Source organism: Oncorhynchus kisutch, linkage group LG23 (genome assembly GCF_002021735.2).
Source record: "Oncorhynchus kisutch isolate 150728-3 linkage group LG23, Okis_V2, whole genome shotgun sequence".
Classification (NCBI taxonomy): Eukaryota; Metazoa; Chordata; class Actinopteri; order Salmoniformes; family Salmonidae; genus Oncorhynchus; species Oncorhynchus kisutch.
In genome coordinates, this window is record NC_034196.2 from 31,671,113 (window position 1) to 31,684,322 (window position 13,210).

Sequence of the window (13,210 nt, forward strand, 5' to 3'; positions counted from 1 at the left end):
ATAATATATTTGCAGTTTTGGAAACCTTAGTGTTTTCTTTCCAAAGCTGCCAATTATATGCATAGTAGAGCATCTTTTCGTGACAAAATATTACGCTTAAAACGGGCACGTTTTTTTATCCATAAATTAAAAGAGCGCCCCCTATATCCAAGAAGTTAAGTATCTTGCTATAGTAGCTGGGTCAAATTCTCCGCTAGCTAGCCAGAGAAATATTGAGCAACATCAAGTAATTGAGTTTATTGTGTGAAAATTAGCTGGCTAATAAAGTCTGACAGCTAGCTAGCTAACGTTACAACGTCAGATGAGCTAACATTAGTAACATTAATAACTAATTTGCTATAGTATTAACGTTAACTGGTATACAACTCCTTGCCGTTCCTCAAGTTTTAACGCGTTAGTTGCTTCCTGGCAATTTGTGTAAAATGTTAACTAGCGAACGAACTAATGTTTCCCCTCTAATTTTCAGAATGAGAGCATTAGGTGTAAGTGAGGTCGTTGCTTGTTAAATAAATGGATTCAGGGATAAAGTGTAGCTGGAGCTGGGCCTGGTTTATGCTGGATGCCAATAGAGGTGAAAGAAACGCCACACACTTTCCTTCTTTCAATATAGTGGATAAAAAGGGGTATGCCAGGTGTACTCTCTGCCTGAAAGAGATCAATTATGCCAACAAAGGGTATCATGCTCCACTGGCACATTGTAGACAGATGTCCACAGGCAGAAAGTGTACAATGTAATAACGTGCAGTGTAGCCCATAGATATTGCTTTTGTTGTGTTGAACTTGAAAGTAACACCTTTGGGATTTGAGGGGGATTATTACTCTGAATGTTATTTTTGCATACATGTAGCCTTGTGCACTTGATCGATGTCTATAGTGGCCACTATAATAGAGCAAAAATGGAATGCCTGTTTGTTTCATTCTATTTTTAAGATATTTTTTCCCCAAGTGCAATATTTAGATGTGTGTGTGTGTGTGTGGTCACAAACATTCTATTATAAAGGCTGTCATATCTAACTGCAATATTACTGTGTTTGTTTTCAAGACTTGAGTGTCATTTGCAGTGAAGTCTAGGCAACAAATAACATTGGATTGCTTTCCTTACATTTTTTAGCTGTGAGTTCGGTTCACATTAACCACTTATGTTACACACATACTGATGATGTAGATCATATTCTTTGTTTAATTAGTTAAACCTGGGATTTGTTTGCATGTTTCAGTGTGAAAAAAATTTCGCCTTTTTGGGCCCTCACCAGTTTGCATCCCTGGGTAAGAAAAATTGGCACTCCAAATGGGAAAAGGTTGCCGAACCCTGGTGTAGCCTATTAGCGGCCACTTCAATAGCCTAATGACAGAATCTGCGAAGGCAAGCAGCAGCTGGAGGTGGGGGGGTCGGGAACAGGTTTTTTTCCTTCTGGTTTGGCTATCTTGATTTCTGGCTCCCTCTTGAGTCCTTTGTGTCTGATTTAAATAATGACGTCTGCTTAAAGCGTCAGACAAGCTCCGTAGCCTACATATAGTTGATTTTTATTAAAACGCATAGGGTGTGTTTACATATCGAAAAATACAAGTTTAATTTTTGAACAGTCGATTTGTCGAAGGAACAGACGACTCTTGGTCGACCAAGATTTTTTTTTGTCGGCGACAGCCCTATAACTCACTACAAGGCATGGCGACTTGACCCAGTACTAAATTCCAGACCAATCAAATGCAAAACTTTACTGATTGTAATCAGCCACCTCAAACAAATACAGGGCTCTACAATGTGACCATTTTACTCGCCTATGTGCCTAAATATTTTTTCTGTGCGACCTGAAATTGATTTAGGAGCACCATTCTAGCTTTAAAGGGTAGGTAGCATGAGTTGTTACCCACCAATGTAATAGTGTGGTCAAAGACATAGTAACTTAGTTATAGTCACGATCTGGTTACCTATAAGTACAAACATAGTTAGGTTTTGGGGTTATTACATATTTATTAACTTATTTCCAGATCACTTCTAAACTACCCACAATGCACTATTTCTTAACATCGTATGGAAGATCTACTGTGGCTACATAGTTCGTAGGCTAGCTTGGTAGCTAGCTCAAGGTGGCTTACGTTAGCCACACCTCATGCTATTTATGGCTTTGAGGCTGTTATCTAGGTGGAACCCGTTAGTAAGGCAGGCTCTGGTTCTAGCTTGCCGTGAGTTCAAAATGTAAGAGAATCATGCCTGCTTTTCGGCATGTTCTCTGTGAAGTAGGCTATGGGAGTTTTGTAGATTTTTCTACCTTGGCTTGGTGCTGGCGCACTGAATAAATAAAACACAGAAATGTAGTTATAAGAAAAGCACAAACATGAAAATTCCCATTACAGCATGTTTGTGCAACGGTATCTTATCAGAGAGAAATAGGCGAAGCATTAATATGTTGGCTGGATAGCTAGCTAGCTACATGAAGTAAGGGTCACCTGGAAACACTGACCAACACTTTGGGTCCTACCCTGTCAATAATTCTTCCCTCGTTTATTCATTGGTCCTCCCCACGATATTCCAACCATTTAATTAGAATAATCATATTTACAACAGATCACCAATTAACTAGGAATGTATATTTTTTTGCCAACATCGTGTGGAAATGATAATAGAAATGCAGTGATTGATTGAAAATGCTGAATATTATTTTTGTTTGGAGTTGGATTAAAAAGTATAAATGGAGAAAGCCCCATTTAATCATTTGTGAACAATTCATACAGCATATTTAGAACTTTTATTATTCAGAAACATAAAATACTGTCACATGTCAAACATTTTGTGATATATTTAGTTCATATTGCCCAGCCTTACTACCTACCCTTTAATATTTCAAATGTTTCATTGTGCTCCTAATTTCTTTGTCTACATTTTTCAACTTAGGCTCACATGTGCTCCTTGTAAAAAAAGGTCAGTGTAGAGCCCTGGAAATAGATGACATATTAACTGTGACTTCGTAAGGCTAGTGTGAGATAAGGTGAGAACACCATTCAAGGTCAGAAATTTCCTCACAATAATAATCAGACCACTGTGCATTAGAGGGTGAAGTCGACTGACTCAACAGTGTGATTACCAACAACAGCAGGGCTCTCCAGAGGGTGGTGCACATCACCAGGGGCACACTGCCTGCCCCCCAGGACATCTACAGCCACAGGAAGGCAAAGAAGATCATCAAGGACCTCAACCACCCGAGCCACGGCCTGTTCACCAGCTACCATCCAGAAGGCGGACTGTACAGGTGCATCAAAGCTGGGACCGAGAGACTGAAAACGTCTATCTCCAGGCCATCAGACTGTTAAATAGTCACCACTAGCCAGCCTCCGCCCAGTACACTGCCCTGAACTTAGTCACTGTTACTAGCTGGCTACCACCTACTCTACTCTGCACCTTAGACTGCTGCCCCTATGTACATAGTCATTGAACACTGGTGACTTTAATAATGTTAACATACTGTTTTACACACTTCAGCAAGTATTCACAGCAAGTATTCATACCCCTTGACTTCTTTCATTTTGAAAAAATGTATTTTGTCACTTTGTCATGAGGTATTGTGTGTAGATGGGTGAGATTTAAAACATATATTTGATCAATTTTTAATTCAGGCTGTAAAACAACAATGTGGAATAAGTCCAGGGGTATGAATACTTTCTGAAGGCCTTGTGTATATACTGTATTCTAGTCAAGGCTCATCCTATATAGCTACTGTTGTACACACCTTGTCAATTCATATTTTTTCTACACACACAATCATACAGTGCATTTGGAAAGTATTCAGACCCCTTGACTTTTTCCACACTGTTACGTTACAGCCGTATTCTAAAATTGATTAAATAAAATGTTTTCCTCAACAATCTACACACAATACCCCATAATGAAAAGGCGAAAACAGGTTTTTATACATTTTTGCAAATGTATTAAATAAACTTACTTTTATTGGGTCACAAGGGCAATACAATCATAAAAATAAAATATTACCCTTTTACATTTGTTTTGTAACTTACACACCCCCATTCCAAACATGCTCCAATGTTGGACAACCCACAATATATAAGGTACCAGTCAAAAGTTTGGGCACACCTACTCATTCAAGGGTTTTTCCTTATTTTTCCTGTTTTCTACACTGTAGAAGAGTAGTGACGACATCAAAACTATTAAATAACACATATGGAATCATGTATTAACCAGAAAAGTGTTAAACAAATCAAAATATATTTGAGATTCTTCAAAGTAGCCACCCTTTGCCTTGATGACAGCTTTGCACACTCTTGGCATTCTCTCAACCAGCTTCACCTGGATTGCTTTTACAACCGTCTTGAAGTAGTTCCTACATATGCTGAGCACTTGTTGGCTGATTTTCCTTCACTCGGTGGTCCAACTCATCCCAAACCATCTCGATTGGGTTTGATCTCTGGAACATGGTTGCCATGAAAAATCTTTGAATGAGTAGGTGTCCAAACTTTTGGCTGGTACTGTATGTGAACATCAGATGCAAATCTGTATTCCCAGTCATGTGAAGTCCATAGACTAAGGACTAATGAATTTATTTCAATTGACTGATTTTCTTTATATGAACTGTGTAACTCAGTAAATTGAAATTGTTGTATGTTGCATTTATTTATGTTCGTTGTACATATTTTTATACCATGGCATTGTTGAACACTTTTTCCCGATTTGCTTGAAGTGCATTCTAGAGCATGAACTATTTTCTACTACCATACAGTATATCAAGAACAGAATAATTGAATGGCAATAATTCATTGTCACCGGCAAGTCTACACATTTCTGGGGCAAATGTGACATTGTACTATGGCTATAATTTAAGAGTCTGGGATATGTAAGGGAAAATCAACAAGGGGCTATGCGTCCTCTGGAAAGTAATGCAACTCTGTGGATGGTTAGATCCACTCCGTTAGTACGTTGTGGAACAAACCTTCTACGTTCATTATTTTCCATAAAACACACATCCCCTCATTGATAAGCCCTTACATATTCCAGACTCTGACATTGCTCCTTCTGATGTTTCTTCATTTCTTTTTATTTTCGGGATTTGTTTGTATTCTTAGGTGTTACTGCACTGTTGAAGGTAGAAACATAAGCATTTCGCTGCACCTTTTGATAGTATGTGTACGTGACTAATAACATTTTGATTAATTCGTTTTTAATGCACAGTGGTCTGATTATTAGACTTGGGCCTTTAAGGCCTAACACGGAACCCAAACCGGCAATCGTGCATCCATTTATTTTGTCCCCCTACACCAAACGCGATCATGACACGCAGGTTAAAATATCAAAACAAACTCTGAACCAATTACATTTCATTTGTGGACAGGACGAAAAGCATTAAACATTTATGGCAATTTAGCTAGTTAGCTTGCACTTGCTAGCTAATTTGTCCTATTTAGCTAGCTTGCTGTTGCTAGCTAATTTGTCCTTGGATATAAACATTGAGTTGTTATTTTACCTGAATTAAAAAATTAAAAAATAAATATTTAACCTTTATTTAACCAGGTAGGCAAGTTGAGAACAAGTTCTCATTTACAATTGCGACCTGGCCAAGATAAAGCAAAGCAGTTCGACACATACAACGACACAGAGTTACACATGGAGTAAAACAAACATACAGTCAATAATACAGTAGAAACAAGTCTATATACGATGTGAGCAAATGAGGTGAGATAAGGGAGTCAAAGGCAAAAAAAGGCCATGGTGGCAAAGTAAATACAATATAGCAAGTAAAACACTGGAATGGTAGATTTGCATTGGAAGAATGTGCAAAGTAGAAATAAAAATAATGGGGTGCAAAGGAGCTAAATAAATTAAATACAGTAGGGAAAGAGGTAGTTGTTTGGGCTAAATTATAGGTGGGCTATGTACAGGTGCAGTACAGTTGGTGCTTAAAGCTAGTGAGGGAGAAGTGTTTCCAGTTTCAGAGATGCACAAGGTCCTCTACTCTGACAATTAATCCACACATAAAAAGGTAAACCGAATCGTTTCTAGTCATCTCTCCTCCTTCCAGGCTTTTTCATCTTTAAACTTATATGGTGATTGGCATCTAAACTGTCATAGTATTACCACCACGACCGACAACACAGTTCGTCTTTCAAACACCCACGTGGGTATAACCAATGAGGAGATGGCACGTGGGTACCTGCTTCTATAAACCATTGAGGAGATGGGAGAGGCAGGACTTGCAGCACAATCTGCACCAGAATTAGAAAGGACTTCTATCTTGGCAACGCAGGCGCTCGCGAGCAGTGTGGGTGCAATAATTGAATAACATAGATTTCTACATTTATTTTGCCACACTCGCGCAAGTCACGTGAGCGGTGTAGTCAGGGTATTAGTCTCATTCCAAATCATTCTGTGGTGTCAATGAAATCCTTGTGCAAAACTGTTAATTCAGTTACATGCATGGTTGGTTCTTAAGTTTTAGATTTAACCCCACATGATGACGATTTCATACAGATGAAATATCCCAGCAATATCCCAGCAATCAGATCTAAAATAAAATTTTTTTTTTTCACAAATTGGTCTTTTGACCAATCAAAACACATCTTTTCACATCAGCTCTTTTTCAGTGCTGATCTGAGTGGTCCAAAGACTAATTAGTGGAAAAATATTGGGCTGCCTGTGTAAATGCCTGACAGATCTAATAGTCTAGATCTTCTCGAAGATCATGTTCTCCCTCAGGTCTAATGGAGGTCCTGTTACAGATCGACTAACAGATCCTTTCCAACCCCCAGGTCTAATGGAGGTCCTCCCAGATCGCTGCACCATGGTTGCCAAGAAGGAGCTGGTGTACGCTGGCACTGTGGGCATCGTGTGCTGGCTGGGCGGCATCGTCTTCATCAACCGCAAGAAGACAAGAGACGCCAAGAGTGTCATGGCCGAAGCTGCCAAGACCATGCTGGATGACCAGGTAAATCAACAGGACTAATCTATTGGACCAGATTAATTTGGAAACCCGCGCTGTGCTCTGGAGCCTTCCAATCTAACGACTAACTCCATTCTGAAAGCCCAATAATGTATGATGTCAGGGAGTGACATACTGTTAGATCATAAAAATTAATTAAACAAATTAATTTCATTCCCAAGCCAGTATATCCTGAAACTTAACCCAAGTTTGAGTACTTGTAACTTAGAAAAAAATCAAGTATTTTTTTCCATGTTTATTTCTGGTTTAGTGTCCAGACCTTTCGCCACCACTGATATTTAAATACTGTTTCCATGCTTCCACATAGGCCTCACCTTTGACCCCTAACCTTTGACCCCTGTAGATCCGTCTGTGGGTGTTCCCGGAGGGTACACGGAACCAGAGGGGCGACCTGCTGCCCTTCAAGAAGGGAGCCTTCCACCTGGCAGTGCAAGCGCAAGTGAGCCACAGGGCCGTGTGTGTGCGTGCATGCCTCTATTCCAGTGTTCACAAGGGGGACCTAACAATCTAGCATGGAGACTGACTGAACATCATATGAATTGCAGAGGACATTTTCACTACCTTTGGCACAGATGGAAGACAAAGGGAGTAAGAGAGACTGAGAGAAGCAAAGACCGGGGGAGCAATACAGTGGGAGAGAGAGAGACCCAGAGAGCCTAATGGAAAGGGTTTCTAAGGTTATAGATGGAGGGTGATATCGGATGAGTGTTGGGGAGAATGAAAGACTGAGGAAGGGAGACAGGTGAAATAAATGTAAAGAATAATGTTACATGAAACAGAGCCAGACCGACACCGCAGGTTCACTCCAGGTTATGAGGTGTCGAAGTGTGTGTGTGTGTTTATTGTACAGTCTGTCTGTGTAGCCTGTATTCAATGTAGGCCTTGTGCACCTGCATGCTCAAAGGATGTGTATCAGTGGATAGATCTGAGAAACAGACGGAACACAGTAACCAAGACCTGCTGGTCCATATTAACTAACACAGAAATATCTGAGGAATCTCTGGTCTACAGAAGGGTCAACTCAAAACCCTAATCTGTATAGTAGATCTCTGCAGAATGGTGTATGGTTGAGTTTCCCATATCATTAACACATGACTGTTGTACTCCAATGCTAGCTAGCTAACGATTTGCCAAGAAGCTAACGATATCTCTAGGTCTGCCTCTGCAGTGCTGGAGGAGATGGTGTATGTGTGTGTGTGCCCATAGATGTGTGTACAGACAGTCTGTGTAGGCCAGTCAGCCATGCATGTCTTTGTCTGTGTGTTCATGTTTGTCTTTGTCTTGCCTGAGGGAGGGAAGCATCCTTAAAAAGTAGATTATACTTGTTGGTTTGTGATCTTGGAAATAATAATGGTATTTTGGTACCCTGGGCTTAAATCGAATGTGGAATGAACTGTCATGGTAATTTCTTGCTTCTCTCTCTTTCTTGCTTCTGTCTCTGTTCCAGGCTCCTATCATTCCCATCGTGTTCTCCTCCTACAGTAACTTCTATCTACGGAAAGAAAAGCAGTTCAACTCGGGTACAGATGTTTGTAGTTCATATTGAAAAGGTGTTATCCACAGCTACTCTTGACATTAATGGCTTATGATATTATTTATCGAAAGAAGTTGTCCTTTGCTTCCATGCAGACACGATGATGAGGGTTGTTGTGATGATGTTTACGATGATATTGATATTTATGCTATGCTCTAAAAAGGGACCATCACACTGAAGATCCTTCCGAAGATTGAGACGAAGGGCATGACGTCAGACAACGTGGCCGACCTCTCCGACAAGTCCTACGACCTCATGCGCTCCGTCTTCCTAGACATCTCTGGCTCTGCCCCCGTAACCCAGCGCAACGGGCCCTCCTTGCACCACTAAACATGAACAACCTCCCTCCTCATTTTCCTGTCCAAGACACCAAACTCTTCCCCCCCCCCCCCCCTTCTCCCCTCCACATCGTCCCAGCTCCCTACCTACCTACTTACAAATTAAGTCAAATATATTGGCACCCTCACACTTTACAATGGCGCAGAATGTTCTGTTTTCTCTTTTCAAAACTGGTTGAATGGATATGTCTTGCCCTTAAGGCACCTGCAACTTACCACGGGTGAGAGAAATGACACCGTAAACAAGATAATTGCTTCCAACCAACCAAATAAATGTTTTATAATTTAGTCCAGGCTATCTTTTTTTACTTTGAAGTGAACAATCTCAATTTTAGAAGAAGAAAACATGTATTGGTCCTGTGCAGTTGTAAATCAAACAAATTCATGTGTGTAAACCAAATGTTTTTAAATGTCAACTTATCTTAAAAAACATAGTGAATCATGCAAGGGTGCCAATATATTTGAGTGTATCTCTACCAGGACAGAACGCACAAACCAGGTCTACGTCATGAACTCTTCTCTGCTTTCTGATGTGTTGGCCTGGTCCAGTTTGGTTCTGGTTGGTTCCTGGTCTGACCTAGCCCAGTACATTCCAGCCCTGACCGCTCACTGCAGCAGGTTAGAACAGCATGGATGTGATGTGGGTTCATCATGCATTCCTTTTGGATTGCTCTGTTGTCCAGCATTTTGTTTTGTTTATCTGTTTTTAAGTGGCTTTATGGTTGTCTGATTTTATGGCAGTAGTTGTGCTTTCGCTATTTTCCCTCTCCCTTCCTCCGGCTTGACTTTAGATTTTTGTAAATGTCGCCAGTGGATATTTATACCTTCTTCTGGTGCTGCCTAACCTCTTTTCTTAATGCGCTCTCAGACAATCGCAACACACAACCACCCTGCTTTAACATGCACACACAACAGTTCCCCCTGCTCAACATCACATCCCACCCAACCCCAGTGTATCCTCCCCTGTTCTGCATTCCAGCCTATTGTCTCTGTGAAGAACAGGGGAGGTGGAGGGCAACAGAGGAGCGAGACCAGATCAACAGTAGTTGACTTAAGGAACAAGTCCCTATCTGTGTCTCAGTGGAATCCACTCTATATTGTTACTTACTTACCGACCACACTGGCATCTCAACCACCTTATCACAATAGCTCAATGATATACTGTACCATGATATAATGTACCACGCCAAACAACAAGGTATACAACGAAGACTAGAACCATCTTCAGTGAATTCATGGACTTTACTGGACTTATCAGTTTCCAAATGTGCATTTTTGGTTTACTACACAGATTTTCTTCATTCTTATTTTCTATCTGCCTAAGAAATAACCTGCATGTAACATTGAACAAAGTGTTGTTGTTTTTGCAGCTGTGTTCTATATTTCTCTTTATTTATATCTACATCATATGGTCTTGTGTTCATTTTATTTGTGTCTTAAAGTTCTGTTCTTTGTGCATGGAGAACCTATTTAAGATGTATAAAAGGTGATTTTATGAAGTGCAATGTCCAACTGTTCAATCTAAACTGCTCCAAAGTGTAAGAGTTCTAGGATGTATTCATTACATCTTGCAACGGAAACTGTTTTAAGAGCCAAACAAAGCAAATGGAGCAAACTGAATGAAACGGAGGGACCTACTTGAATTTGTCCAACAGGAACTCTGGTTTTGTTGGAAAAAGTGTGCTAGTGCTTTAAAAGTAACACATTGGGAAGTGATCTAGATGTAACACGGGTACACGAGTAACATTTATTTATTAGCTAAGTCTTGTGCATTCTTTGCTTGGCCAAATGTTCCTTATTGTTGCATGGCAACTATACTGAACAAAAATATAAACACAACATGCAACAATTTTTAAATATTTTACTGAATTACAGTTCATAGAAGGAAATCAGGAAATAAGTTCATTAGGCACTAATTTATGGCTTTCACATGACTGGGCAGGGGCACATGGGTGGGCCTGGGAGGGAATAGGCCCCCCCACTTGGGTGCAAGGCCCAGTCAGTCAGAATCAGTTTTTCCCCACAAAATGGCTTTATTACAGACAGAAATACTCCTCAGCACCCCTGCCTCCAGACGATCCCGCAGGTGAGGAAGCCAGATGTGGAGGGCCTGAGCTGTTGTGGTTACACACAGTCTGCAGTTGTGAGCCAGTTGTACGTACTGCCAAATTCTCTAAATTGACACTGGAGGTGGCTTACGGTAGAGAAATGAACCTTAAATTCTCAGGCAAGAGCCCTGTTGGACGTTCCTGCAGTCAGCATGCTAATAGCATGTTTCCTCATTTTGACACATCTGTGGTATCGTGTTGTGTGACAACTGCACATTTTAGAGTGGCCCTTTTATTGTCTCCAGCACAAGGTGTACATGTGTAATGATCACGCTGTTTAATTAGCTTCTTGATATGCCACCTGTCACGTGTATAAATTACCGTGGCAATTTAGAAAAGCCCACTAATAGACAAGCTTTTTGTGCCATTGGAACATTTCTGGGATATTTCAGTTCATGACACATGGGACCAACACTTTGCATGTTACATTTATTTTTTGTTCAGTATAGAAGGGCTGCTGTCAGAGTGGTTACCTTAGCTTTATACTTGATAAACTGGTGCTTTTCCTATTAATGGGGAAGAGGAGGGATACACGCATAGTCATTACATACTGTGGTTTTCTGACCAATTATGATACCCAAAACAGAACTGAGAATATTAAATTTGATGTTTTTAATCGATGGATGGTGTATGATATGTACAACTCTGACTGTGGGGAACAGGCGCGGTCTATTTTTAAAGGAAGCGAGGAATTGGCTGAATGTTTTTGGCCTTGTATTCAAGGTAGTATTAATCAAAGTTGGGATTGTGAAGTTCGTAAACTTGTGAGAGGTTTTATATTCTGTAATTAATAGACAGATGACTGGAATGACTGAAATACTTTTAATGTATGGCAACGCAGCTTCTTATTATAATTTGTATCCAGATCTTGACATTTTTAATATTCACTGCCTTTACATTAGTTGGCTAAAATGACGTCGCTTGAAGCTTTTTGCCTGTCAAAAACACCAGTCTGAGAATGTATTTCAGGATTATTTGTGTACTACTTATTGCATTTAACTCTTTATTTTTCAAAAAAAAATGTTTACTTTAAGTATAACTTATTTCAATGGAATGTTGTTTTGCATACAGTTGGTTTCTGACACAAAGAAATGTCAATGATTAATTGTTTTTATTTCAAATTAAGGTAAAATAATTGAACACTTAATTTTATCTCCAGCATTTTTCTTTGTTGTGCACCCAAACTTCCTGAGGTACAGGGTTGAGGGTCAATCCATTTAAATTCAGTCAATCCAAAAAACATCTACTTCAATTATCCTCAGTGCTTCTCTGAAACATGTTTAATTAGAATTTCAGTTTACTTCCTGAATTGACTGAATTGATTAACTCCAACCCTGTTGAGCCGCTCATGCTGTAGAAGTGAAATCATCTATGCTTTGTCTGGTAATAACCCTGTATACGAGGCCTCTTCAGTCGATTGGCTACAGTAGCTTTACCTGCTGGGCTTTTGGCTTACTTGGTTCTGAGGAGTAAATCAACTCAAGGCCCGGGCTTTCCTCATCTTTATGTTCTTGAAGGCCAGTACCACCATGTAAGGAATATCGGTCTGAATACATCAAATAAATCTGTGACTTTAATTTTTGTTAATAGAAGTATATATCAACAATAGTAAGCCTTTCATGGATTTTGTTATCTTAATGCAGTGGTGTCTTTTAAAAAATCTTACAACAGAGGTTTGAATGTTCATCAAAGATGCTACCAAATTGGTTTCAACCAAATGTATACTGTCATTGATTTTTAGACAATGGTCAATAGTTAGCCTATTAATCTTTTTATGATTATTTTCATGATGTTTTGTAGCTTAACTTTCTAGTGTGTCAGCTAAAAGCGTCATTGACTCAGATGACGATCATATGTTAACTCAACAGGCTCTGCAGCACTACTTTGGAGAGCCTGGTTGGTTGATCTGGCTGTTGTTTACAACATTATATATAAGATATTGGAGAAAGATTTAAAGTATTCTAAATATGAATAAAGCACTTTTCATGTTGAGTTTGTGGTTATATTTAAAAAGAACAAATCTTATAAAAATATTCTGAATTTCACCAAAGCAATTAAAGTGTAATTGTTGGCTTTAGATGACTATGAAGCATTGAGCTGGCCAAGGCGTCTTGTCTTATGACATCCTGCTGAGCTGTCTGTGTGGCCTAGACGTACACACACGACAACATAGAAGCCCATTGTAGTATCTGGTTAATATCGACGATGTAGTATTTCTTGATTTCACAGAAATATTGATTAAACATGTTTGATGAATTCTTTGGAAAATAATGTCTTTTTTTCTTA

The 13,210-nt window shown here is 39.6% G+C and overlaps 1 protein-coding gene across 1 annotated transcript in view; it reads left to right on the plus strand.

Moving 5' to 3' along the window:
• Positions 1-13,183, plus strand: part of agpat2 (1-acylglycerol-3-phosphate O-acyltransferase 2 (lysophosphatidic acid acyltransferase, beta)) — a 33,714-nt gene extending 20,531 nt beyond the window's left edge. Inside the window, exons 3-6 of the mRNA XM_020458005.2 lie at positions 6,754-6,929; positions 7,288-7,383; positions 8,392-8,464; positions 8,642-13,183. Of these exons, the coding sequence (XP_020313594.1) occupies positions 6,754-6,929; positions 7,288-7,383; positions 8,392-8,464; positions 8,642-8,808 (512 nt within the window). The 3' untranslated portion in view covers positions 8,809-13,183. The remainder of the gene's footprint in view (positions 1-6,753; positions 6,930-7,287; positions 7,384-8,391; positions 8,465-8,641) is intronic.
• The last annotated feature ends 27 nt before the right edge of the window (positions 13,184-13,210 follow it).